General features: G+C 37.3%; 1 protein-coding gene across 1 annotated transcript; it reads left to right on the top strand.

Moving 5' to 3' along the window:
- Positions 1–2,460: 2,460 nt before the first annotated feature.
- Positions 2,461–25,173, top strand: si:dkey-33i11.1 (B-cell receptor CD22). The gene is made up of 11 exons (XM_015603997.3): positions 2,461–2,789; positions 4,650–5,006; positions 7,276–7,533; positions 9,193–9,462; positions 13,522–13,791; positions 15,130–15,399; positions 19,620–19,701; positions 19,790–19,838; positions 20,491–20,580; positions 21,850–21,980; positions 22,159–25,173. Exons 1-11 carry the CDS (start codon positions 2,741–2,743, stop codon positions 22,256–22,258), a joined length of 1,926 nt encoding a protein of 641 aa, XP_015459483.3. The 5' UTR covers positions 2,461–2,740; the 3' UTR covers positions 22,259–25,173.
- Positions 25,174–26,110: the final 937 nt, after the last annotated feature.

Raw genomic sequence — 26,110 nt, 5'->3', positions numbered from 1 at the left:
CTGTATCTCTTCGCTTTCGTTTTTCCTGGTGCGCCTTTTTAATCAAGTCCTGATCAAAAGTGAAGTTTTATTTACTAGTTAATATTTTGGTTAACACAGGCTGTAGAGCGCTGGAACTCTACAGGCTGTAGAGCGCTGGAACTCTGCACGCTGTGAGGTTTTTAAAGGGCCTTGTACTGTATTTTACTGCTGTTTCAGACATCCGAAATTGCAAAAATGTATTTGAGGGAGGTACCCCTGGACCTGGACTTGGATCCCCTGCCAAAGAAAAATGATGTCTTTCTTTGATTTTACCAAATTACAAACCTCTGGAATATAACCAAGAGGAAGATGGACGATCACAAACCAACCACAGCAAGCTGAACTGCTTGAATTTTTGCACCAGGAGTGGCATAAAGTTATCCAAAAGCATTGTGTAAGACTGGTGGAGGAGAACACACACTGTAAAAGAAAATATTCATTGGCTCAACTTAACTCAGTCAAGTCATCATTTTGCTTTGAATTACTTTTAATTACTTTTAATATACTGAATTACAGAATTACTTTTTAGAGTGTGCCAACATGCATGAAAACTTAAAAACAGGGTTATTCAACCAAATATTGATTTCTGAACTTCTGGAGGTCAGGCTGTATATCCTTTACAGACAATCCCATTCAATCTACTAAGATACTTTTAAGGAAGCCCATCTTACGTCAAAATGTGCAATCAATTAATTACTATTACAAAATAAGGATTAATGAAGTAAATAATATGTTACCTTATCTAATATGTAGTTTAATATACGGTACATGTCTAAAACTTGGAATGTGTAATTTTTCTAGAAAACTCTTCTCTCTTCACTTTCACAGCTGTCCTTTAGATTCACATTCATTCATTAATGTATTTATTCATCGTCAAATGAGAGCAAGTGTGTAAAAAGGCTATCACATTCCACTTTAAAACAATGGGTTGCCAGGTTGAGGACACTGAACATGAACAGATAACAGAGAACATACAGTATCTCACAAAAGTGAGTATACTTCTTACATTTTTGTAAGTATTTTATTATATTTATTTCATGGGACAACACTGAAGATAAGACACTTTGATACAATGTAAAGTAGTCAGTGTACAGCTTGTACAAAAGTGTAAATTTGCTGTTCCCTCTAAATAACACAACACACAGCCATTAATCTCTAAACCACTGGCAAAGAAAATGGACAAACTTTAACCACATTTTCACCAATATTTTCCAGCACTCTCTTGACAGGTTGATGCTGGAATCCTCTTCCACTTTGGGAGACTTTGAGACTTTGAGCCCTATTATAGATCTACAGCACATCGGTCAATTGTGTATTACTAGGCTGGATTTAGGGCATGTCAGTGTGTCTTTGATATTGTGAAAAATATGCCTTGTGCACCTCAAAAAGCACAAAAGGCATAAACGAATTCTCTTTATTAGTCATGGGAACAGCAATTGAAAGGGTATAAAGTTGGCTGGTTGCCCTACACCCTTTCCCGGATTCAGTTATCCCCTGCCCTGGTCTGGTTCTTCGGCCACACCCTAATTTAACCTTGAGGGAGATTGAATAAAGAGAACAGACACAAGCTGCTGTCCTTACAATGTAAGTCTATTCAGATTCAAACATAATCTTTTATAGCAGGACATTAATATCTGACTTAAGTGTATCATAAGATCACAATGTACAATGTGCATCAGCTCATATCACACATATTATATATATATATATATATATATGAAATTACAGTTCAACACTACAAGGCTGCTTGTATGGGCCACTAGAATCAAGCCATAAAAGGACAAAAGGAACAAAAAGTCTATGTGTGGTTTATCATAAAGCAAGTGTGTAGAACACATACTGTTTTTTATACCTTAACAGTAATGTTATTGTATTCTTTATTCAGTTTATTGATGAGTTATAAGTCGGTTTTGTTCTCTGCAGTGCGTCCATGTTTGTGTATTTAGTGAGCGGGAGTGTACGCAGCGCTGGCCGCAGAAATCTCAAGTCTCCCGGAAGTTGCGGGAGTCTGTCACATATCAATAATGGCTGTTATTTACCCTATTATACAAATGTGAAGAGTGTACTCACTTTTGTGAAATACTTTTGTGAAATACTTACCAGTCCAGTACAATATTAGCCAACTTAGCATCTGTCTTGTAGTCCTTCTAGGCTCCAAGCTGCCTCCATCTAACCTTGCTATCATCTATCATGTATCATACTCTTGTTTTATCTCTGGTCTCTGGTCTGGATCTTTTTTTATTTTTATCAGGATATTGAAGTGTCAGCGGCTTGGCAGTGCTGCTCTATGCACCTTACAGAGGTAAGATAGGGTTTCACTGAAGGCAAAGCAAGGTCTGGAGCCACTTCACAGTGTGAAGGAACACAGACTGAGAGAGATACAGACAGAGGGATGACCAGCCTTTCTCCTTTCCCTTAATTCACACTTCCCTTTTTCTTTTTCTATCCTTTTGGGTCTACAACATCCAGCACATCTAGTCATCACTGTCTAGCCACAGCAACAGCATCATCTACCAAAGGAGCCTGGTCTTCTGTGTGCCACAGTGGATGGATTTGCCTCTATTCTGGACAGATTTAAGACTCATCCTGGTACTTTTCATGGAATATCCAGTCTTAATGGATGGATTCACCTGCTACAATCACGATTTCTGACCTTCCAGGACTGTAGGGTCATTTCTTTTACTTTATCTTGTACGTGACACAGGAGTAACGCCTGAGGATGTGGGCATCTGCGACTGTGTTGACTGTAATCTACATCACTCTACCAGGTGGGTCATTGTTTCGTGTTGATGTCTGACAGTCCACATCATGCAGGTTTAAGTGTAGAGTGCGCTCAGCTGCTTACCTTGTGCTGCTCTTAAGCGTAAAGTTACCTGAGTGCCCTTGCAATTGTAAGGCAGGTTATTTATACAGCATTGATCCGAATTATCCTCTGTCTTTGGCCTCAGAATGTCAAATGCAATGATTTTGAGATTATTCTAAATGATTTTAATGAATTATAATACATTTAATTAAAATGTGCCCTCCTTCCAAGGCTAAAATGTTATTTGTTTAAGCTATTATCCAACAAAAAGCTGCTAAAACTATTAATTTGACTGTTTATTTTCCTCTACGGTTCCTCCAGACACATTTGCAGTGCATTAACACATATATACTTTGAATAGATAAAAAGTATTGGGGCATCTACTCAAAAAAGTTCAATTCAAGAGTATTTAAACAGATTTTATCCAGTTTTTGTTGGAGTAATGTTGGCTGTCTACTTAATTTTGGCACATTTTGTCTGTGAGGATTTGATTGCATTCAACAAGACAAGACTGTTGACCTCATCAGCCTATAAAACACAGTTCCACTGCTTTAAAGATAAATGCTGTAGGACTTATTTTGTAATATTTACCTCAGAAGTGGGATGTCTGAGCTGTGAATAGGGTTGCCACCCCCACCTTCACCAAGCCTTCTCTGATTCTGCTACGCTCACCTTAAGTACTGTATGTTGGTGGAGAATAATGGTTCATCAGTAATTCTGACTGTATGACAGTGTCCAGGTTTTTTTGTTAGACATAGCTGGCAACCCTAGCTAGTAAGGGTGTCACAAGACTGTACAGTTTACCACAACTGGTCTGAGCATCACGTATCATTGTTTTATGATGAATTTAACTGAGATATGTCTCAGTTTTACGTCCCAGTTTAGCATTGTTAAAAATACTAGCAATAACAAGCCAAAAATGGAATAAGATAATAGCTGGCTTTTGAATCATTGCAGGTTAAATTGTGGGTGTCAAAACCAAAAGTGTCAAAAACTGGTATTGTGTATATATATAACATAATTAAATTATCTGTCTGAAATTACTTTTAATAGTAATAGTTTAATAGTTATCAGTATTTTTCTGTTTTTTTTTTCTGTTTTTTTGTTTGCAAAAAATCACACCATCTCATCTCATTTTAAACAATGTAAGATTTTTTAACTTTTACAATATACTAATTTTTAGTATTTATGTTTACAATTTCAGTTTTTAGTTGTTTTTTTTTCTTAAAGACCTTTATTGGCTGGACCTGAGGAGCTTAGTAAAAAAATAGGGGTGGGCTCAGAGTGATCCAGCAAGTGCTGCCACTATGATTAGGTTCGAATCCTGTTCATGTAGCTCACCATTGGCCACCTGAGCCCTGAGAGAACACAACTAGCCTTGCTCTCTCTGGGTGGGTAGATGGCGCTCTTTCCCCTCATCACTCCAAAAGGTGATGTCAATCAGCACAATGCATCTGTGAGCTGATGTAACAGAACCTAGTCGTTGCGCTTTCCTCCGAGTGCGCTGTGATGCTACTCAGCAATGATGCATCAGCAGCAGTTCAAAACGAGATGGTGGGTTGGGTAATTGGCCTTGTAAATTGGGGAGAAAATGGGAAGAAAAATCACTAGCTTCTTATAATTCAAGCTCATGTGGCAACAAGTGAGAGATATATATTCATGAAGGAATGAAGAAAATTTAAAATCTGACAATATTTAAGTTAAAGTAACTGAAATTCAATCGTAATTGTCTTAAATAATACCATAGTATAGTAAGGAGAGTACACCCATGCTAACATGCTAAACTAGCTCCACTGCAGTCATTAGCCTATCTTCCATTTCTCAGGGTCATGGAGCAGTAAGTGGGTGGTGAGCTTCTCCAGAAAAGACATCTGCGTCTGGGCCGGAACCACAGTAACGCTGCCCTGCCGCTACGATTACCCGTCGCCCTACTCTGCCAAGCAGGTGATATGGTTCCACATCACAGCGGACGGCAGATGGGACATAGCCTACCACACAGACGCTAACATGGTGAGCCCCTCCTACAGAGACAGGATCAAGTACATGGGGGGCTACAAGAGGTGCAGTCTGCAGATCACCAACGTTAAGCTGAGCGATGACGGCCAGTACCACTTCAGGTTCGAGACGGACCAGCCGCAGAGCAGGTGGACCTCACCAGACTCCATCAGTCTGTCAGTGACGGGTACGGTACACGCTTTACACATCAGTAGAACATTTTGTCCTGATAAATATACTGAACTTTTATGAACTCTGAAGTGTATCTGCACTGACATGCCAAAAGTCATGGGACAGCAGTATATAAATTGATCATGAACTGTCTTCTGAGGGAATGGCTTTGGAACACTCCCACCTATATAAGTTGTGAGGTGCTATCATGTGATTGAGGTTAAACACTGGCCAACTTGCTCATGGCAAGGCAATATGAAGTTGTGATTTCAAACAAGGTCTGATAGATGGGTTCAACTCTCTATTTCTGACATTGTGCAGACATTTAACAGTCTTTGATCCACAGTATCACATGTGTATAGGGAATATGTCATACAAGGCATTACTGCCCACAGTGGACAGCGCAGAACATCAGAAATCAGAATGCAGAAGGCCTGGCATGTAATGTATTTTAATAACAAGTTTAAATGTGCTTGTTAAAACAGCATATTACATTGTATAGAGGTGTCAAGTAATGAATAACAATTCTTACTTAAGTAGAAATGTTGGTTATCTATACTTTAATATAATAATTATTTATCAAATGACTATTCACTCCTATTCCTTACATTTTACACAATTATCTGAACTTTCTAATCCTTACATTTTAAAAATAGCCTCGTTACTCCTATCCAGATCAATCTCTCCATTCAGATAGAGTGAATCTGACTGTGATTGGATGTAGAGACGTAGAGACATATACCATTCTGACAAACTATTGGTTTATACTGTGATCCATCACACCATCACGCCCACCCCCCCCCCCCCCACACACAGACACTCCAGCAAGAACATAGCAGACGTATGTAGTCTCCGTGCAGAGACTCAAGACAAACTCCAGTCCAACTAAGCTTTAACTTAATATATTTACTTTATTCTACCAGAATACATTCATTTACAATCAGCATATATGCAGCTGAAACAGGGAGCAGCCTAGTGCATCCCAAATTTATAAATATTAACATTTTAATAAAACATTAGAGACATTATGACTTTTAGAAAATGTTTTTTGGCATTTTTTCCCCCTTACATTACTTTTACCTTTATACTTAGTTTTATAACCAGGACTTTTACACTTTTACTTGAGTTCACAAGTAAAAAGCTTGAGTTGATACTTGAGTTAAAACTTCTACAGAAGTATTTTAAACCCTATTATCTATACTTCTACCTATAGAGTAATGAATATCAATACTTTTCACACCTTTGAGAAGGCCCTGCATGCATATAGTGCAAGTCAATGCAGCTTTGATTAGCTTACGTAAGACATGGCAATAGTCAAGTGACACACTATACTACAGCTGTTCCTGTCCCAAGACATCTGGCATATTTGAGTAAGCACATCTGTTAGCATAATTTATTATAATAATACCAAAATTAAATATGCTTGTAAAAAACAGCATATCACATTGTAAAAGATGCAGGTAAACATAAAATGACTAATTTTAAAGAAAGTCGATGTCTTGTGAGATAGTTTGATATATAAACTAATATATGTACAGTAGTTTTATATATACTGTAGTTAAATATAGGCATGTGTATATTTGTGTAATACGGAGCCCCTAAGGTGATATCATGTTAAAGAAAAATAATGCGTGACCACAACTTATTAAGGCATGGGAATGAAATCCTAAAGCATGGCTACGACTTATTAAGGCAGGGGAACGAGAGCATAATGCATGGGACACAAGATAATTAATACATGGAAATAAGACCTTAATGCATGGAAAAGAGATCATTATGAGAAAATTAAGGCATGGGAATAATTAATTAATTACGGCGTGGCCACAAGGTCCTTTTGTTTCACAGTTAACAAAATGAGCAGCTCTCAGGGGTTGTGCACAATATGACTGTCTAAGGAAGGTAAACAGTCTGAGCCAATCAGCTATTAGTATGAGAATTAAGTGTCTTTTACTTAGAATTACACCATGTCTCACTGCAAAAGACTCCAAAATATCAGCATAATTCATTCAGAGATCAAAATAAAAAGAAATCAGTTCACACTGGATTAAAGGAGCTTTGATGTAATATTCAGTTTATTCATGAGCATTAATTCACAGAAAAGCAAGCTTTATTATTTTCTGGCTACGACTTAATTATCTCGTTCCCATGCCTTAATAAGTCGTGACCACGCCTTAGGATCTCATTCCCATGCCTTTATAAGCCACACATTATTTTTTTTAACATGATGTCTCCTTAGGGGCTCTGTAGTGTAATGTGGTGTAAGTAGTGTATTCTTCTGGTTACAGTTCTGCAGGTACAAGTGCGTCCAGCTCGTATTGGGAACATGTTTGCTTCAGGAGAGACTGTGTTTCTGAGCTGTGTAGCTCGAGGCTGTGCAGCCGCCAGCAGGAACTTCGCCCTTTATCGGAATGGGGTCAACTTAGGATACGCAGACAAGGTGTCCACCATCTACAACTTCAACAACCAGCATGCTGGTACCTACTACTGCAGACCAGTCCCCCCCCAGAACGTCCAGTCCCCAGGCATCACCCTGGCTGTGGGATGTGAGTAGATAATAATATGCTTTAAGACTTTGTTTGACCTCTGGTGCTAAGCTTGACTAAAAACACCAAACAGTTAGTGTTAAGTTCTTCTGTAATTCCAAACAACTGTAATGTGGTTTTCTGATACTGTTTTACACAGTGTTATCTGTAAAAAATTACAGAATTATGTTGGAATTATAAGTGGGTTGAGTAATTGGCTGTGCTAAATTGGAGAGAAAAAAGGAAAAAAAAAATATATACATACAATATATAAAAATGTTGGGAATACCTTACATCCAATATAACATATATTTGTCAGATAATGTGACATATTTGGAACATGACAGATTTGTGTAACATATATTTGTGTAACATTAATAGAAATTTAATAGAAATATGTACTAGAATGTGTCATGCTTCATACATATCTTACATATCTGTACTATAATGCATATATTCTAAATGTTTTTACTTTATTTACAATGAAATACATTTTAACTTTATTTACTGTATTCACTTGGATACAGTATGTTTAATAGATATCTACCAGTACAATATATATGTATGGTGCTGTTTGTGCTGTGTCCAGGGTCATGTTGGGGCTGTATTGGAGGTTGTAATTTAACCACTTATTGCTAACCCAGTCCTGTTAGCTCATCTTTACTGAGTTAAAATTGACCCTGGTTTGAATGTGTCCAATATATGACACTTACAAATATGGACACTGCTAAAACTTAATGAATTGTAATGTTTGCAAAACATATAACTGTAAGTATCTTCATAGTTAAAGACAGACAAAATACAGTATTTGCCTGCTAACAGGGAACATTATTAGAACATTTTGCAACATTGTATTAGTAATGGTTAGGATTACAACGTTATTAGAACGTTTTTCACATAACGTTCCCAAACAGATGAATACTAACATTACGTAAACAGCATTCCCAAAACTAAAAAAAAAAAACGTTGACACAAATTATGTTGCAGCGACATTACCAGAATGTGTAAAAACATTTAAAAAACATTTTAAGAACATATTGAAAACTTTTGAATGTTTGAATGTTTTAAGTAACTTAACTGTTAACTGTAACATTCAGAAAATGTTCTACTAACCAGACATTGTTATCTAGATGTGTTGCATTTAAAAAATACTCTAAAAAAGGCAGTGTTGTATATTATTTTATTTTACTGGGACACATTAAATACACTTAAACTTGGTTCTGTACGTGATTGTGAAATTCTTTTGTTTTAAAATGACTGATATCCATTATATTCTCAAAAGAGTTTTTTATTGTTGCATTTATCACAATAAGAACAAAATATTTTAATATCATCAGCTGTAAACATAACTATGTAGAGTACCTGGATACCCCTGTGAAGGGCTGGCGGTGTAGTGGATGATTAGTGTATGGATAAAGGAAAGGTTAGGTGTTTTGGGTTTGTGTTAAACGTTGCTGATCAGATCATAAGCATCCTTAGAAACCTCACTGTTAAGTGAAGGAGGTTGTTATTATCATGTATTTAAAGGTAAGTGGGAGAGTAAAGTATAGGAGTAGGGAATGGCCGCTGTGTATAACCCCAGTTGTTAGCTGCAGGATTTATCATCATTCTGCATTATGTTACTTGTATTCTTAACTGACCCTGTACTGATGAGCACTGAATCTAGTCCTTCTCTTTCAGATGCTCCACGTCACACCACCGTGCAGGTCAGCTCCCGAGGGCCGATGCTGGAGGGGGACTCTGTGACCCTGACCTGCAGCAGTGAGGGAGCTCCACCTGTGGAGAGCTTTGCCTGGTTTAGGGAGGGTGAGAGCGGCAGTGTGCCGGACAGCTTCAAACCCGAGCTCAGGCTCTGGACTCTGGACTACAGGGATCATGGAGAGTACTTCTGCGTGGCCCGTAACTCCCTCGGCACCGACCGGTCCCGCCCAGTTCTGGTCAACGTTACTTGTAATAGCATTTCTTTCTTTACTGGTAAATCTTAAAGGGGCTGGATATTGATGGTAGCTGGTTTGAACCGTCTTTGATGGTCAAGATGGTTGAAAACCTGGTTATCAAGGCTAGACATACTTTATATTAGTAAGCTAGCATAGTGTTCAGTATGTTACATTAGATTTTTGACATGCATGAACTGCTTGGTCACCAGTTTAACCAGCTTGAGCTGTCAATACTGTGTATTTTAGCAGAGATGTAAAAAAAAAACAGTCCAAAATTTGGACACACCTTTAAGGACAACTCTGGTATAAAACTGACTTTTGGTGCAGTAAAACATATAATGAAAAAGAGTACTAACCTTGTGTTCCCTGGTGAAAAAAATTACTTATTTCTACTTAAAACATATTGATAAATGTCTAAGATTTATGTACTTACTTAAAATATGTTAAAAGTGCATTAATATTATGCTTTTATCAAATGTTTAAAAGTAAACTTTGATCATACTTTTTAAAAAGTACAATATAGTATTTTAAAAAATACACTACTATGAAGTACACTTTTAGTTTTATGTAATTCAATATACTACTAAAATACTTATTTCCAAATATACTTTTGTACATTTTTAGCAAAGTGTTTTAAAAACAATGTTACTGTAGTGCAATGAATCATGTGACTTTTTAGAAAGTAAATTACATTACTACATTTGTAAAATATTTAAAAATTAAATATTTAGATATTACATCAATATAACAGTTAAAATGTATTTCAATGCTCTGTGGATATAATTAAGAAAATATAAATATAAGTAAATTATAGGATGCAATGTTAAAAAATATTTAAATGTAAAAAAAAAGGTAAATTGTAGTACAGTATATTCAAATATATTTTTATACTCAACGAAGTACATTAGAAGTGTGCTACTTACAAAAGACAGGAACAAGAAGCATATTTTACTCTAATGTAAATAGATCACATATATTTAACATCAGTTCTCAATACATTCCTAATATACCTGGTGTATAATAGTGATACAGTTGTAATACTCATTAAATGTTTTATAATTTTACTGTAAGCATATTTAAAATATGGGGTTACATACATGCAGTAGTATGTTTAAATGTTACTTAAGTATATTTAAAATAGTTCCATTTTAGTACAGTTAAGTACACTTAGCACAATTTAAGTAAGACTTTTGTACTATTTTTATACAATTAAAGTATAATAAGTGTCACGTCCTTGCCCTGTTTTCCGTCTGTTCTCATGTTTTTCTGTTTTTCACACCTCCTTGCTAGAATCCGGAGAGCGCTGACATTTAAAACGAAGCATTAATAACTTTAAAAATGCACAAGAAGTTTATTAAAAACCACTGTTTACATCCCATAGTGTAACTTAATCTACTGAACAAATGTTAGTACTCTTTATCATGTTTACTACTTAAAAAATCTATTTTATATCGGAGTTATTCTTTAAATTCAGTGTTTCTTCATTCGTTTATATCCTTTTTCCACATTGTAGATTAATACTGAAGTCATCTAAACAATGATGAAAAACATATGAAATCATTTAGTATACATATGTTACTTAGATAGAGACATCTTGGCTGGGTTTTCTCAGCCAGCTTTATGAGGTAGTGTCACCTGGAATTCAGGCTTTCAGGTAACAGCTGTGCTGAACTCTTCAAGAGTTAATTACTTGAATTTACTCTTGAAAGGGGGGAAAAAGGGCACTTTTAGCGCACGTGGACACTTCATTATATTCATTTATCTGGTGACCAGTCGGCTAAAGATGCTTAGTAGTTTGGTGCTGTATGAGACATTTTACTGCAGAACAAACTGATTTCAGGTTGGGTTTAGAGGGCAAACGGTAGGATTTTACTTGATGTGTATGTTACCTGGCTGGTGGGACACGGGGGAGAAGAAGCCTCTGTTGCCGTGTGTGCTGTGCTGAAGACTCGCTGAACTGAACTGCTGCTGCAGCGTGCGGGGTCACGTGAGAGGAAGAGAGAGGTCGGGTGTGTGCATGCTGATTTCAGGGCGTTCTGTTTTCACTCGTTTTTAATCGCTCAGGTTTTCAAAAGATCATTTCAAACCGGCCTCAGCAAAACTTTAATAATAATAATAATATAATATAAAAAACAAAGTTTCAAAAGGGCACTTTGGTTGATAAAGGGCAGAGTTGGTGGTGCTTTAGCTGATGTCTATGTCTACACACCTCTGGTTACAGGTATACAGTGAATAGACCTAATCTATACAGTGAATACACTGAGTACAGTGAATAGTTCTAATCTATATGGCAAAAACTACTCAACTAAAAAAAATGAAGGTCAGTCAGTCTGAAACATTTCAAGAACTTTGAAAGTAAAATTTGATTGGAAAAACGATCAAATATGTTATGATGAAACTGGCCCTCATCAAGACCGCCCCAGGAAGCATTTTAGAGCACCTAAATGCTTCTTCACAGAGTATTTTGGTTTGTTTAAAATGTTTAAGTTACTACATGATTCCTTATGTGTTCCTTCATATTCATTTAGTATTCATTTGTAATGTGGTAAAAAAAAAAATTAGATTAAATGTGTCCAAACCTTTGACTGGTACTGTACATGTATATCGTTTTTTATCAGAATTACGAGCAAAAAAAATCATTCTAAATAATTATTTTGTCCAGAAATACTGCTGCCAGCTGTTGCCTTAAAGCTTTTTTCTACTGATGTTAGTTATGCTATAGGTCTTGGTAGACATATTTACATATTTCCCAACCTACAAAACTAAGTCTGGTAACACAACCGACAGTAATGTCTGTCCAAAAGTTTTTTTTAGGTACACATGACTTAGATCTGAACTTTTCACAGCCAGATTTATACTATTCTTCCGTCTGTCTTCTTTAAGCTTGCTTAGCTGGTGTCTGTCATTACATCTGCTTATCAGATCTTGTGTAATATTGTTATTCTTGGCAGAACTTAATGTCACACTGGCACAGATCTCTGTGTTAATGTCACATGGCTAAAGTTCAATTGGACGAATTTAGAGCGTATCAGGGAAGTGAGCAATACTGAAACCGTATCTGCAGTATTTTAACTAAGGCTGCATTCACATTACAAGCCTTATTAATTCATTCTGATTTTCTGTCTTTAGGGTTCAGATTCACAAATGTAAGACCCTGTTTATTACCATCAATACAGCCCACCTTAATCCCACTTGGGTTCCATCTAGAGTTATACCTCAAATGTATATGTACTCTATAAGCCCATGTTTAACCCCATCTATCCCCATCACTGACATCCTTATATGGGGCCAACATGGAACCTGTGGACTCAACGTTCTGGGACCCAGTTGGGCTATCCAGACTAGCAGTACATTAGCATGTTGCCTGAATACATTCTTCATGGCATTATATCAAAGAGATTCCAAAATCTGGGGCTCAGAGTGGTCCAGCGAGCTGAGCGCTGCCACTATGATCAGGAGATTGCCGGTTTGAATCCGGTTCATGCAGCTTGCCATCAGCTACCGGAGCCCTGAGAGAGCACAATTGGTTTTACTCTCTCTGGGTGGGTAGATGGCGCTCTTTCCCCTCATCACTCCAAAGGGTGATGTCGATCAACACAAGGCGTCTGTGAGCTGATGTATTGGAACAGAGACGCTGCGCTTCCCTTCGAGTGCGCTGTGATGCTACTCTGCAATGCACCATCAGCAGTAGTTGGAAAAGAGGCGGTGGCTGATTTCACATGTATCAGAGGAGGCATGTGCTAGTCTTTACTCTCCTGGTGTTGGGGCATCACAAGTGACTGGGGGAGTCCTAATGAGTGGGTTGGGTAATTGGATGAGTAAACTGGGAAGATAATGAGGAAAAAAATAGAATTCCAAAAATTCCAAATTCCAATAGGCTGTGTAAGGCCCTAGGTAATCTGCTTTTTTCCACTCTTTTTTTGTGAGCCCATTCAGATATTTTTTTCACATCCAAAGTTTTAAGCCTAATTTTGCCATGTATAATAAATAACAGGTTCTTTTTATCAGTGGTTTATCAAGTTTAATCCACATTTAAAACTGAAGCCATATGTCTCTTATTTCTTTTATCTAGACTCTCCCAAAAATACAAAGGTCCTAATTAGCCCCAGAGGCGACATCATGGAGGGCTATTCGGTCAACCTCACCTGCATCAGCAACGCCAACCCTCCAGTGGAGAAATACGCCTGGTACAAGGTGGGTGGGGGTCAGCCCTGGGCCAGAGGGTCGTCCCAGAACCTCACCTACTCCAGCGTGCGCTCACACCACAGTGGACAATACTACTGCACTTCATGGAACGTTATTGGTGTGGGGACGTCCCCCTCTGTCACTCTGTCTGTTCTGTGTAAGTATCATCCTCATACTTCTTTTTGTTGGGGTAACTTCCTATACTCTGCAGGGATATCAGGATATTGTCCACTGATCCACAGCTCAATGCTGGGATTTACACCCTCTAGCTCATGACTGGCATTAAGAATGATGATAAACAACTTTCATGGTTTTCTGCTCAAGATAGTCCTATTCTATTGGCAATACTTCTCAACAAGTGTCAAGACATGTTGGGTGTGTGCATTTGCACATCTAAATCAGCAATAGGTGAAGCTTAAAGTAGTTGAATGTGTTCATTAGATGGGGTGTCCACAAATATTTGGACATTTGGGATTAAGCCTAGTCCTAGACTCCATATATTTTTCGGAAATACCTATTCTCCATAGTGTGTATTCTAAGACTAGGCTCAATCCCTGTCCAGGATACTGACTTATGAGTTTCCCAACCCATTGTGTACAGCTCTGGAAAAAAAATTAAGAATCAGTTTCTCTGATTTTGCTATTTATAGGTATATGTTTGAGTAAAATGAACATTTCAACATTTCTCCCACATTGCAAATAAAAATATTGTAATTTAAAGCATTTATTTGCATAAAATGAGAAAAAAATGCAGAGCTTTCAGGCCTCAAATAATGCAGAGTAAACAAGTTCATATTCATAAAGTTCAGAAATTAATATTTGATTGAATAACCCTGGTTTTTAATCACAGTTATTATGCATCTTGGCTTGTTTTCCTCCACCAGTCTTACACACTGCTTTTGGATAACTTTATGCCACTCCTGGTGCAAAAAATAAAGCAGTTCAGTTTGGTTTGATGGTTTGTGATCATCCATCTTCCTCTTGATTATATTCCAGAGGTTTTCAATTTGGTAAAATCAAAGAAACTCTTCAGTTTTAAGTAGTTTCTTGTGTTCTTCCAGAGCTGTAAATGTTTGCAGTGTAATCTGTAAAAATCCTAGTAATTTATACATTTGTTTTGTACATATAGGAACAGTTTCCAGGACTGAGATTAAGCCTAGTCCTAGACTAAATTTTCCATGCAACAGGAAATCTCCATTCAAAATACTGTGTAGTCCAAGATTAGGCTTAATCCCTATTTGGATGTGGGAATCTGCCTCATGCTGGACTAAAGTAGGAATGTCATGATCATCAAATCTGCTCAGGTTGCTCAGTGTGAAATGAAGATTCACCTCCTGCCTGCATTTGTTAGCCCTTGAAAAGCTAATCAATCAATCTCTTATTCTTACTCACCCCTCTCTCTCTCTCTCTCTCTCTCTTTCTCTCTCTCTCTCTCTCTCTCTTTCTCTCTCTCCCTCGTTCTCTCTCTTCTGTTCGTATCTCTCTCTGTCTTTCAGACGCCCCCAAGAACACCTCGGTTTTGGCTCGGCCCTCTACTGTGATCGAAACGGGTGCTTCGCTGACCCTGACCTGCAGCAGCCAGGCTAACCCGGCCGTGGAGAACTACACCTGGCACCGGATCAATGCGGCTGACGCCTGGGTAACACGATCGGGCCCCAGCTACACCATCGCTGAGGTCAGCTCCGGGGCCAGCGGCCAGTACTACTGTCAGGCCCGCAACCGCATCGGCGTCCACAGCTCTCCTGTCCTGACTGTGCGGGTTAGAGGTCAGTGGGCTCCACAGTGGCTACACTTTCTTAACTGTATACAAAGGTATATGGGTGGTGTTTAAATATCTGACCTCAGAATGAATCAAGAATGGTTTGATTAAACCAAAATTTAATTCCATTACGATTCTTAAAGCAACATCCTGCAGCTGCAGGACCTGCAGGACCACAATAATGCTCCACTGACTGTAATAGGGAGAATGGCAGCTCTGTCATTCCCACTTTGAACAGATATGCTGCTACTGCATGTACTGCTAATGTAATTTTGTAATAATAATCTACTACCCCTATCCACATGTTTCTTTTAATTTAGACTCTCAACAAACATGTTACGTGTACAGCTGTTCATAAGGGGGAACTCATAAGCCCTCTCTGGACAGGATTATTTTCTCAGTGAAAAATATTTCAAACTTCTACTCAGTAATAAAACTCAGTAATGCAACCGGACTGCAATTGAAAAAAACAGGAGGACCAGTGAGTTTTCTGGCTTTCTCGGTCACATGACATCACGTTCAGTAGCTCCTCCATTTCCACTCACTTTTGTGTTTACATGGATCTCCGTGGAAACGTGCACCCAAGGTGTAATTTCAGTGTGTGCCAGAGGACAAATATCTATTTTATTAAACGCGAGGTGATGAAACTCTGAGATGTACATCCGGACGGGACTAAAATTACCTTACAACCACGTGAAAAAAAATTAGATAATTCAGCCTGTAATTTTCTCAGAGGACGTCTGAGAAAAAACACACACATGGTCGTTCTGGACGGGAATAAAATCACAGAGGACCCCTATAAAAAAGAAAATCACCCCAGGACCCCCTGAGAAACTAATCCTGTCCAGATAGGGCTATAGTGTGGTTTGTATTTACTAAAGTGGAGTAAAAGTGAATTATACTTCCCACCTATAGGGGGAGCCCAGGAGTAAAAACATGCGTTTTTCATTATAATGCTTTACATAAATAATGCGTCTTGAATTTGAACCCAATTTCAATTGATTTAAGATTAGATTTAGTGTAGTGTGAAATTTTACATTTGAATATTTTTAGTACAAAAAAGATCACACAAGTTTATATTACGATTTAGTTTACGATGATACAGTTATTATCATGATAATTATCCATAAAATTAGAAAGAAGTTTACTATAATTCCTTTAGATTCAATAACAATTAAATGTTTTCCCCCCATTTTCTTTCCAATTTACACGGTAAATTATCCAACCCACTCGTTAGAACTCTCCCTATCACTAATAATGCCCCAACACACCAGGAGTGTGAAGACTAGCACATGTCTCCTCTGATACATGTGAAGTCAGCCACTCAGTGTATCCCAATTTAGGGGCTGCATCCTTCGTAGGACTCATTTGAAGGCCAATTACGTCACAGCGGTGCGACAAGGCTGTCCCATTTCAAAGGCTCCTTAAAATGCGGCCGACATTTAAATAATTGCACAGTTATTTAACCTGGACTTAATTAATTTGGTATGTTGTGGTCTGAAGCAAAACGTGAATCAAAATCTCTGGCTCCACCATTTCTCAGCTCTGACTTTGGTAGTGACGTGTAGAATCTCAAACAGGAAATAGTCCTAATCATAGTGGCAGCTCTTAGCCCGCTGGACCATTGATTGACCATCTAACTTGAATCATTAGATTTGTGTCTGTTTTAAATATGCATTGGGTGAGTTTACACTTTATTCTGTGTTAATCCAGATACTGAGCATGAAGTGATCAGGTGTTAACACTGTCTAACAGTCAATGTTCAATTAAATAAGCACTTCTTAGGTAGTTAGGCAGTTATTAGAAAGACCAGGTGTTGGAGATAAAGTATGCAGTGAGGTACAGTATATCTTTAGAAGCTTCACAATCTTCACAATCCTTATCTTGGATGCACCAGGATAAAAGCGGCATTGAAGATGAAGGCTGACCTTTCTCAGAGGATCACGCTGAGAGAAAGTGATTTCATGTTGATTGTCATGCTGCAGTGTTCTTATATATATTGAAGGGTAATAAAACAGTATGTGATGAGTAATAATCAGTGTGCAGAACTGATTCTGCTGCAGTCAGTCAGTCAGTCAGTCAGTATGCAGATGAGTTGTGTAAGATATTTCATGTGATTCATGTGCGTTTCCCAACCTGCAGTCAGCTGTTCAGACTGTGTATAATTTTGTATGTCTTGATTCTCTTTGGTCTAAAAAGGGGAAAAAGTAACAGTCACAAGCTTTCACTGCCACATCACATGTTTCACTTATACAGGCCCTTGTTCTTAACCGTCATTCTGCTTTTTCTTTAATCCTCTTTTTCTAATTTATTATTTTTTCCACTTCCTCTTTTCTTTTTCAACTGTGTTCTGCCCTTTTCAGCAGTATCTTGGTTTCATGCTTGTGACCCACCAAAAAAAGGTCATACACTCTAATATTTAGTTGGACCGTCTTTATCTTTGATTGCTGCACAGATTCACTGTGGCATTGTTTCAATAAGCTTCTGCAATGTTACAAGATTTATTTCAATCCAGTGTTGCATTAATTTTTCACCAAGATCTTGCAGCAGCATTGATGATGGTAGAGTCTGACCGCTGCACAATGTCTTCTCCATCCATCACATCCCAAAGATTCTCAATGAGGTTAAGATCTGGACTCTGTGGTGAACTCTCTCAATCCATGTGTGAAAATGATGATCTCATGCTCCCTGAATCACACTTTCACTATTTTATTGTTTTCTTGGAATATACAGTACCCGTGTTCAGGAAAGAATAAATCCATTGATGGAATAACCTGCTCTATATTCAGTATATTCAGGTAGTCAGCTGATCTCATTCTTTCAGCACATACTGTTGCTGAACCTAAACCTGCAGACCAACTGCAGCATCAACCAGGCTGTGTATATCCTCATAGGATTTGAACCCATACATTTACACTTGGTAGTAAAATACAGTAAGTCTCTGGTTAATTAGACTGAGATCTGATTGCTGTGTGGGATGCAATGTACAGCCTATACACCAATTAGCCAAAACTTAAATGCCACCTGACTAATATAAGTATGGACTCCACAAGAACTCTGAAAGTGCCTCATTACATATTGCTTCTATTAATATTTTCCCTCCAAGTTACATGAAGTGTATATTTACTAGGTCTGGGTATCAATCAATCAATCAATTAATCAATCAATCAATCAATCAACCTTTATTTAAACTCAGAGTACATTGAGGGTGGCCCTCATTTACAATGTAGCCGAGCAATTACATAGGTAAGGGATTGACCAAAAAAAGCAAATCAAATAATATTAGTAATCAAAATATAAAAAAATGCATTTCAATAAGATATATAAGGTAATTATTTAAAAATATTTTTTTAAATATTTTATTAAGATATAAAACAAATAAGGTAAAAAATTATAGGTAAAAAGAAATTAAACTAAACTAAACTAAACATATAAAAGAGTAAAATATAAAAAAGCAAAAACTAAACACAATAAATAAAAAGAAAGAATAAAAAAAGAATGTGAAAATTGTTAATTTCACTTGTTAATTAATTGTTAAAAAAATAGATACTGGTACTTTGAAATCAATACGATACCTATACAATAGTTTTTTCGATACCTTTTTCTAAATTCTAACATACAAAGATACAAAGTCAATAATTATTTTCACAAAAATAATTTATTTAACAACCGACATGAGTAATCTAATTCTCATACTATTAACATGAGAGGCTACCATACTTTTCGATCTTGTTGGAACAAACAAACATTGATCATGTTTATTTGTGGTGCTTTATTAAGAACAAATATTAAAACTATATTTTCCCAAAGTGTATTGCTGGGTGCCCAAGATGGTGTTTTTCTGAACAACATTTAGCTTTAACTTAAGTATTTAAAGCATCATTTTAACCCTTTCATACTCAATTACAATTGACATTACAATGTTCTTTATTTTTAAATGTTTTCTTGCACATAACACTATTTAAGAGCTGTGTGCCATTAGAATAGACCATGAGAGCCAGCCAAAGAACAAATTTATAAACCAATGAAACAGAATAACTTTGCCCCTCCTTTGCTGTTCAGGGATGGTTTATGAAATAAAAAGGTCAGTAGGAAATATAAAATATTACACACAGGTTTTCAATGAAATGGAAATAAAAAATATATAATTCAGGTCTAGCCTAACCAGGTTAAGCTTCATTTAATATAAACATTTAAAACACAGATATCATGTGTTTGAATTGGCAGGTCGTTTGAAGGTGATTGCATTGGCGTCTGCAGTGGGTGTGTCCGTTGGGCTCATCACACTGACTGTGGCCGTCATGATCAGGTGACTGTGAGTTCTAATACCAATATGTGTGCATATAAACTATATATATACTGGTGCCAATAGCTAACAGTCTGTATTTCTCCTGCAGTAAGAATATGCACCGGGTGGACACTGAAATGCTGGATGAGGACAAGCAGGTCTTTTTAATTTTTATCTTGATCTATATAAAATAGTATATTTTTAATGTACAGTACAGGTCAAAAGTTTGGACACACCTTCTCTTTTTCAATGCCTTTTTTTATTTTCATGACTATTTACATTGTAGATTCTCACTGAAGGCATCAAAACTATGAATGAACACATGTGGAGTTTTGTACATATATATACATATTCTAGTTTCTTCAAAATAGCCACCCTTTGCTCTGATTACTGCTTTGCACACTTTTGGCTTCAATGAGCTTCAAGAGGTGGCCATCTGAAATGAAGTTTTCCAACAGTCTTAAAGGAAGGAGTTCCCAGAGGTGTTTTTTATTAGCACTTGTTGCTCCTTTGCCTTCTTCACTCTGAGCTCCAGCTCACCTCAAACCATCTGGATTGGGTTCAGGTCCGGTGACTGTGGAGGTTCAGCTAATTTTTTGTTAAGTACACAAAACTCCACATGTGTTCATTCATAGTTTTGATGCTTCAGTGAGAATCTACAATGTAAATAGTCATGCAAATAAAGAAAACACATTCTTTACATACTACTATTATTATTTTTTGGAATCCTAAGAGCTAAAAAACTAAATTGTATTATGCTTTGTAAATTATATAATTATGTAATTATGTGTTTGATTATTATTAACACAGCTGGGATCCCCCATGGAAGTGGATACACTGTTTTATGAATGCCCCCCGCAAACATTTCAGCACCAGAAGACGAAGATGGCTGACATACCAGTGCGTTTAACCATGCTGAACCTTCTATTCAGATAAGCATCATAGTTGTTGAATATTTATTTATTTATTTCCTTTTTCCTAATCATTTCCTAACAATCATACATCGAAACAAGGAAGCACTCCTATCACCTAAAGATAAGAAAGCAGATAACAACAAGATAACAAAGCGGGGTTGGACAATAAAACTGAAACACCTGGTTTTAGACCACAATAATTTATTGTGGTGACGGACAGTTCTGGTGGAAACAGGAGAGTTGAGGTGCACATTGAATTCTGCCATGATTTGTTCAGCCCTGGTTTTATGTTTTTTGGATACAATCCGGGTTAGCACCCGAACATCCCTTTCAGACAGCTTCCTCTTACAGCGTCCACAGTTAATCCTGTTGGATGTGGTTGGTCCTTCTTGGTGGTATGCTGACATTACCCTGGATAACGTGGCTCTTGATACATCACAAAGACTTGCTGTCTTGGTCACAGATGCACCAGCAAGACGTGCACCAGCAATTTGTCCTCTTTTGAACTCTGGTAGGTCACCCATAATGTTGTGTGCATTGCAATATTTTGAGCAGAACTGTGCTCTTACCCTGCTAATTGAACCTTCACACTCTGCTCTTACTGGTGCAATGTGCAATTAATGAAGATTGGCCACCAGGCAGCTCCAATTTAGCCATGAAACCCCCCCCACACTAAAATGACAGGTGTTTCAGTTTCATTGTCCAACCCCTGTACAACATATATAAAAAATATCCATCCATGGAATCCATCCATTTTCAGTACCTGCTTTATCTGTCAGGGTCGCAGGGAAGTTGAAGCATTTGGGCATTTATCATTAGATGGTTGGGATATAAACATTACAACATCCATTCAACAAGCAGTCTAACAATCCTGTGTATTGAAGTTGTCTTGCTCAAAATCAATTTTATTACCATTCTATTAGATTTAAATTATATTATATACCACTACCAGCTGAAAAGAAACTAATTTCACAGTTTTTGTTGATGGCATCCAGGTGTCAGTTCAGTCATTAAGCAACTTTTGTATTTTGACTTTCTAATGGCCTTGTGATGTATAAAGTCTAGTGGCATGTAGGAGAAAACATACACAGGACAAAACTCACAGTGGATTTGGAACAGGAGGACAAAATCTATTAAGAACCAGCTAGCAGAACGCTAACTGATCTTGCACAATTTATTTTATGAGCAGTTATTGAATTAGTCCATCAGTTAACTAATAAAGTAATGAGGTACTTGTGCTGTGTGTTTGGGGCAGGAAGAACCAGAAGAAGTGTATGAGAGTCTTCATCCTGCCATCGTTCCCCTGAAGGAAGCTGAGAACACTGGTGGAGATAGGAACGATGGGAAAGTCAAGTATTTGACAGTGCATTACACTCGCATGCCCAGGTTAGAGTCTTACTGAACTCCAGGTAATAATATTTAAAATAATATTTCACCAGATATTTATTTACATAGTAACTGGATTTCCCTAGTTGTCATTCATTATTGGTCTTGTTATAATATAAATAAATATATAAATGATTCTTATGTGCAATATTGATGTGTGATCTTTGCTCTTCCACAGTCTTGACCAGGCACAAATCACAAAGGTACCACTGGATGGCACAAAAGATCCTAAAGCTGGGCCCAGTGTTGTTTACTCTGTGTTGGCCAAACAGCCGTGACAGTGTTTTGAAGAATTCAGATTTTTTAATGGTTCGTGTATGACTGATTTTATTTTTGTCTTATTACTAGAAAGATTTGTCCATTTAATGATAAAATAAACCTCAGATATACATAATATGTCCAAAAGTTTGTGGACACCCCTTTATAGTGAATGCATTCAGCTACTTTATGTTGCACCCATTGCTGCATTGCCAATAGAATATGACCTTATGGAGCAGATACTCATGAACCTATTGGCACCATGTCCAATGCCAGGTGTGGTCTATAAATAGTTTTTATGGCATAAAGCCCATTGGTCTTATAGTTGTGGAGCAGTGGAACTGTGTTCTCTGGAATGATGGAGCACCACTCAATTTCACCTTATTCACTCCGCGCCCATGTTGATACAAAAGTGAGGCTGGGGAAATTTTAAAGCAGCGGGGGAGCCAGTAGAATATCCACCAGTTTAAATGGCAGCATTTGTGGACAAGTAAACTCACACACCTTCGTGAATAAACAGTGAAATCATTTGAAAAATGGTTTGAAAATAAGTGCAAGATTCCCCGGCTGTTTTACTAAAAGGCTACAGCAACTGGATTGAGGGTTATGTGGTAATTACCTTTGTTTTTTGTATGGAAAGCTCACGTCTTAGCTAGGCTAGTTTGCTAGCTAGTTAGTTACTAAATACCCTGTAGTTGGTCTAACTACATTCCTCCTTACAAGCTTTACTGAACTATCTGTCCTGGTAAATAATGTGGGCACAACTTCCTTCTTTAACTTTCTCATTCCAATCAGTGTCTTAAAAAAAACATTTTTTTTCATAAAGTGCTCTGAACTTACTTTTGTGTCCACGTTAATTTGTAATATCAAATCAGACATAAAATTAATGTTAACATGACCATTAAATACAGCCAAATACAGTCCAGCTAAGCATGTAAGTGTTCACTTTTGTAAGACCAGGCTCCCCACAGTAGAATATTAACTAGGTAGCTAAGCTAAGCAGGCTACTCTAAAAAGAGCTATGGCTTGATTAACATTACCCCTCCACTTGTTTTGACATTAAACCGAGAAAATAACAAGTCCAGGGTTAATCAAGTCATAGCCACCGAACAGGGTTTAGCTAGCTTGCTATTGCTTGTAATATGGCTAGCGTTAGCTAGCTAGCACAGTAACATAGATCTTAAACTGAAATGGCACTACTGAAATCTAAAATCACTACTGAAACTGAAATCTCTACTGATTTAGTGAATCCATTCACAGTGAAGTACAGGATCTTTTGGGAACACAGCCTCTTTTGGTAGACGATGGTGACGTAGGTGAATAAAGCATATAGCTGTGGGGTGGTGATAATCCAACATTCTAATGTCGGTAGAGCTCTTTTTGCTCAAATCCTCACAGTAATTATCCAAAATCTAGTCAAATTTTGTTTACAGCCCCTATGTGTGGATACAATGATTTTGCACATATGGTCTATCTCAATACAAAACACTGTAAAGTCTTTGCACTTTTAACTATGCTACATAGCTAACAAAGTAAAAATGCTGATTAACACAATGTCATGTACTGTAAAATACGCCACACTAGCTGATTGGTTGAATTAGCTATTTAATAATTATGGATGCTTTAGTGCTGCTAGTTAGCATGATAGCATGCAAAGTTAGGAATGCTAACAATGTTTGGTTAAACTAGCATTTGGCATTATGACAGAGCATCATTTGCAGTATTAAGGGAAACAAATTGTCCGATTTTATAATATATTAACCTTGGATATCACTGGATGTCACAATGGTTTAAACTCCAAAGTGAAGTGAATTTAGCACCCTGTATCTTGATAGCAAAAAACATTGAATAAATATTCATTTTTTACTGTATAAAATCCTTTAAAGAGCCACTAACCCCTAAACCACATTTTGAAATGTAAAAAATGCTTTTATTGTGGAAATTTCTGCCTCTGCATCTGTTTATGTTGAAATTCTGTTATTGAATCAAAGTTCATTTGAAGGTTCTGAATGGGTGGGGCAACAATGCTTTTAGGAGAAAGGTGCTCCCCACAAATAATAATATTAATATTAATAATTATTATTTAAATATCCCTTTCTACACTGCAAGACCACAGTACATGCTACTTATTTAATGTAAGTAAAGTTTAATACAGACAATACATATGAATTCGTAACATTAAATCATTGTAAATTCAATGTGCACAAATAAATCGGTTCTAACATCAAAGACAAGCTTTGTTACAATGCATTAGCAATGGGAAAATGATTTATTGATTCAATGTCCTGTTGCTATCTGGGTCCTGTTCCACTGTCCAACAGATTTTTAATTTTGAGTTTGGTTAGGATGGCTCTGTTAAGGATGTAGGAGAAGCAATAGTCAATATCATGAATGTTATCTAAATTTGTCTCTTTTTGTCTGATATCTGTTAATTAACTTGTGTTATTTATGTATGTTCATAATTCTGAATATGCAACAATAGATCACCAGCCTTATAATGTATTATGATGTACTTAACTAACATACTGTTTGATTCATTTCTGATGGATGGAATTATTTGTTCCACTGATCTTCAGTCTTTCAATAAAACCATTATGGACAAAACAGCTGATCTGCTATCTGATGTGGTTTTGTGTTTGGTAAGGCCACAGTTAGCAATATCAGGATAATATTGACTGAATTTATTATTTTATTTTAAATTAATATTATGTTTTATTATTTATTTATTATTATCTCACTAACTATACAAGCTATACAAGGCGATTTCTACCATGGGCTTCGCAAACCATCCAATTATGATAATGTCTGGCATTACCATTACTCAGAATGATGGGAAGAAAAGGGGAGGCACACAGTCAGTAGTGATGGGTTTGAATTATCCGGCTCTAAGAACTGGCTCTTTGAAATGAACAACAAGAGCCAGCTCCCGATTGTGACCCATGTTTTTCTGTTAAAGCCACACGTGATTGGTCAAGATATGTGGTGACATCTGTAGCTGCATTTGGAATTATTACACACTATTACAATGTGTCAAAATCTCAATAGTACTTTTTATTACCTAAATAATTCACTATCAAACACCCTTAAAGCTCACCTTTCGTCGTTTTTTCTTTCATTTTAAAATGTCTAGTTGTGGTCTCTAGTATGAATGAATGACATGTGAGCCGTTTTTGTAAAAAAAAAAGTACTCAGGTGTCTCTGTATAGCTCTTTTTTAATGGAATGTTTTAGGGGTGTGTCCAAAATGACCGGATTCCAGCTTTGCTCATGAATATTCATACATGCAAACAGCATGCAAATATCTCTCCTCTGATTGGCTAGGAGCACTGCGACGCCCCTCCACCGCTCTGCCGCTCACTGCCTCCCACCTCCTAACTGATGAGCGGTGATGTTGCGTCGCTTCAGCTCCGCCTCTGGGAGTTTCTCGAGCCAAGGTGGGCTGGTCTGTGAGTTTCTGCCTACGTAGGCAGAAAGATAATTCAAAATTCACCCGTTTTTCGGAGGGGGGGAGGGGGGATTTCTTTGCTTAGCTCCTGCAGACAATGGGGGCTGCAAAACAGTTTAATGTGCAGGTGTACACATTCAACTCGGAGAGACCTACTGTATTCCACAAAAAACAAGAAAAATCGGATTTTCGCGGAAGGTGACCTTTAATGCAGCACACAGACGAAAATGCACTATACAGACAATGTACTCTTGAATTCCCAGTGTAAACTGTAATACAGTGCGCTGGTGTTGTTCCAGACATCCTCAGAGTTGCACAAAGTTTGTTGTTTGGTCGTTTCCTAGTCAGTTTCCTAGTCAGTTCACTTTAATGCAAATGCTATCTAGTGAATAGTGAAGGCGTTAATGAGTGAACCATTCCGGACACAC

Source organism: Astyanax mexicanus, chromosome 1 (genome assembly GCF_023375975.1).
Source record: "Astyanax mexicanus isolate ESR-SI-001 chromosome 1, AstMex3_surface, whole genome shotgun sequence".
Classification (NCBI taxonomy): Eukaryota; Metazoa; Chordata; class Actinopteri; order Characiformes; family Acestrorhamphidae; genus Astyanax; species Astyanax mexicanus.
Note: the sequence above shows the minus strand (reverse complement) of the source record. Positions and strands in the feature narration are given on the sequence as shown.

Coding starts and splice junctions, on each gene's coding strand:
- si:dkey-33i11.1 (XM_015603997.3), top strand. CDS start 2,741: ATGTGGGCATCTGCGACTGTGTTGACTGTAATCTACATCACTCTACCA. Junction 5,007..7,275: donor CATCAGTCTGTCAGTGACGG/GTACGGTACACG, acceptor TTCTGGTTACAG/TTCTGCAGGTACAAGTGCGT. Junction 15,400..19,619: donor CCTGACTGTGCGGGTTAGAG/GTCAGTGGGCTC, acceptor TTGAATTGGCAG/GTCGTTTGAAGGTGATTGCA.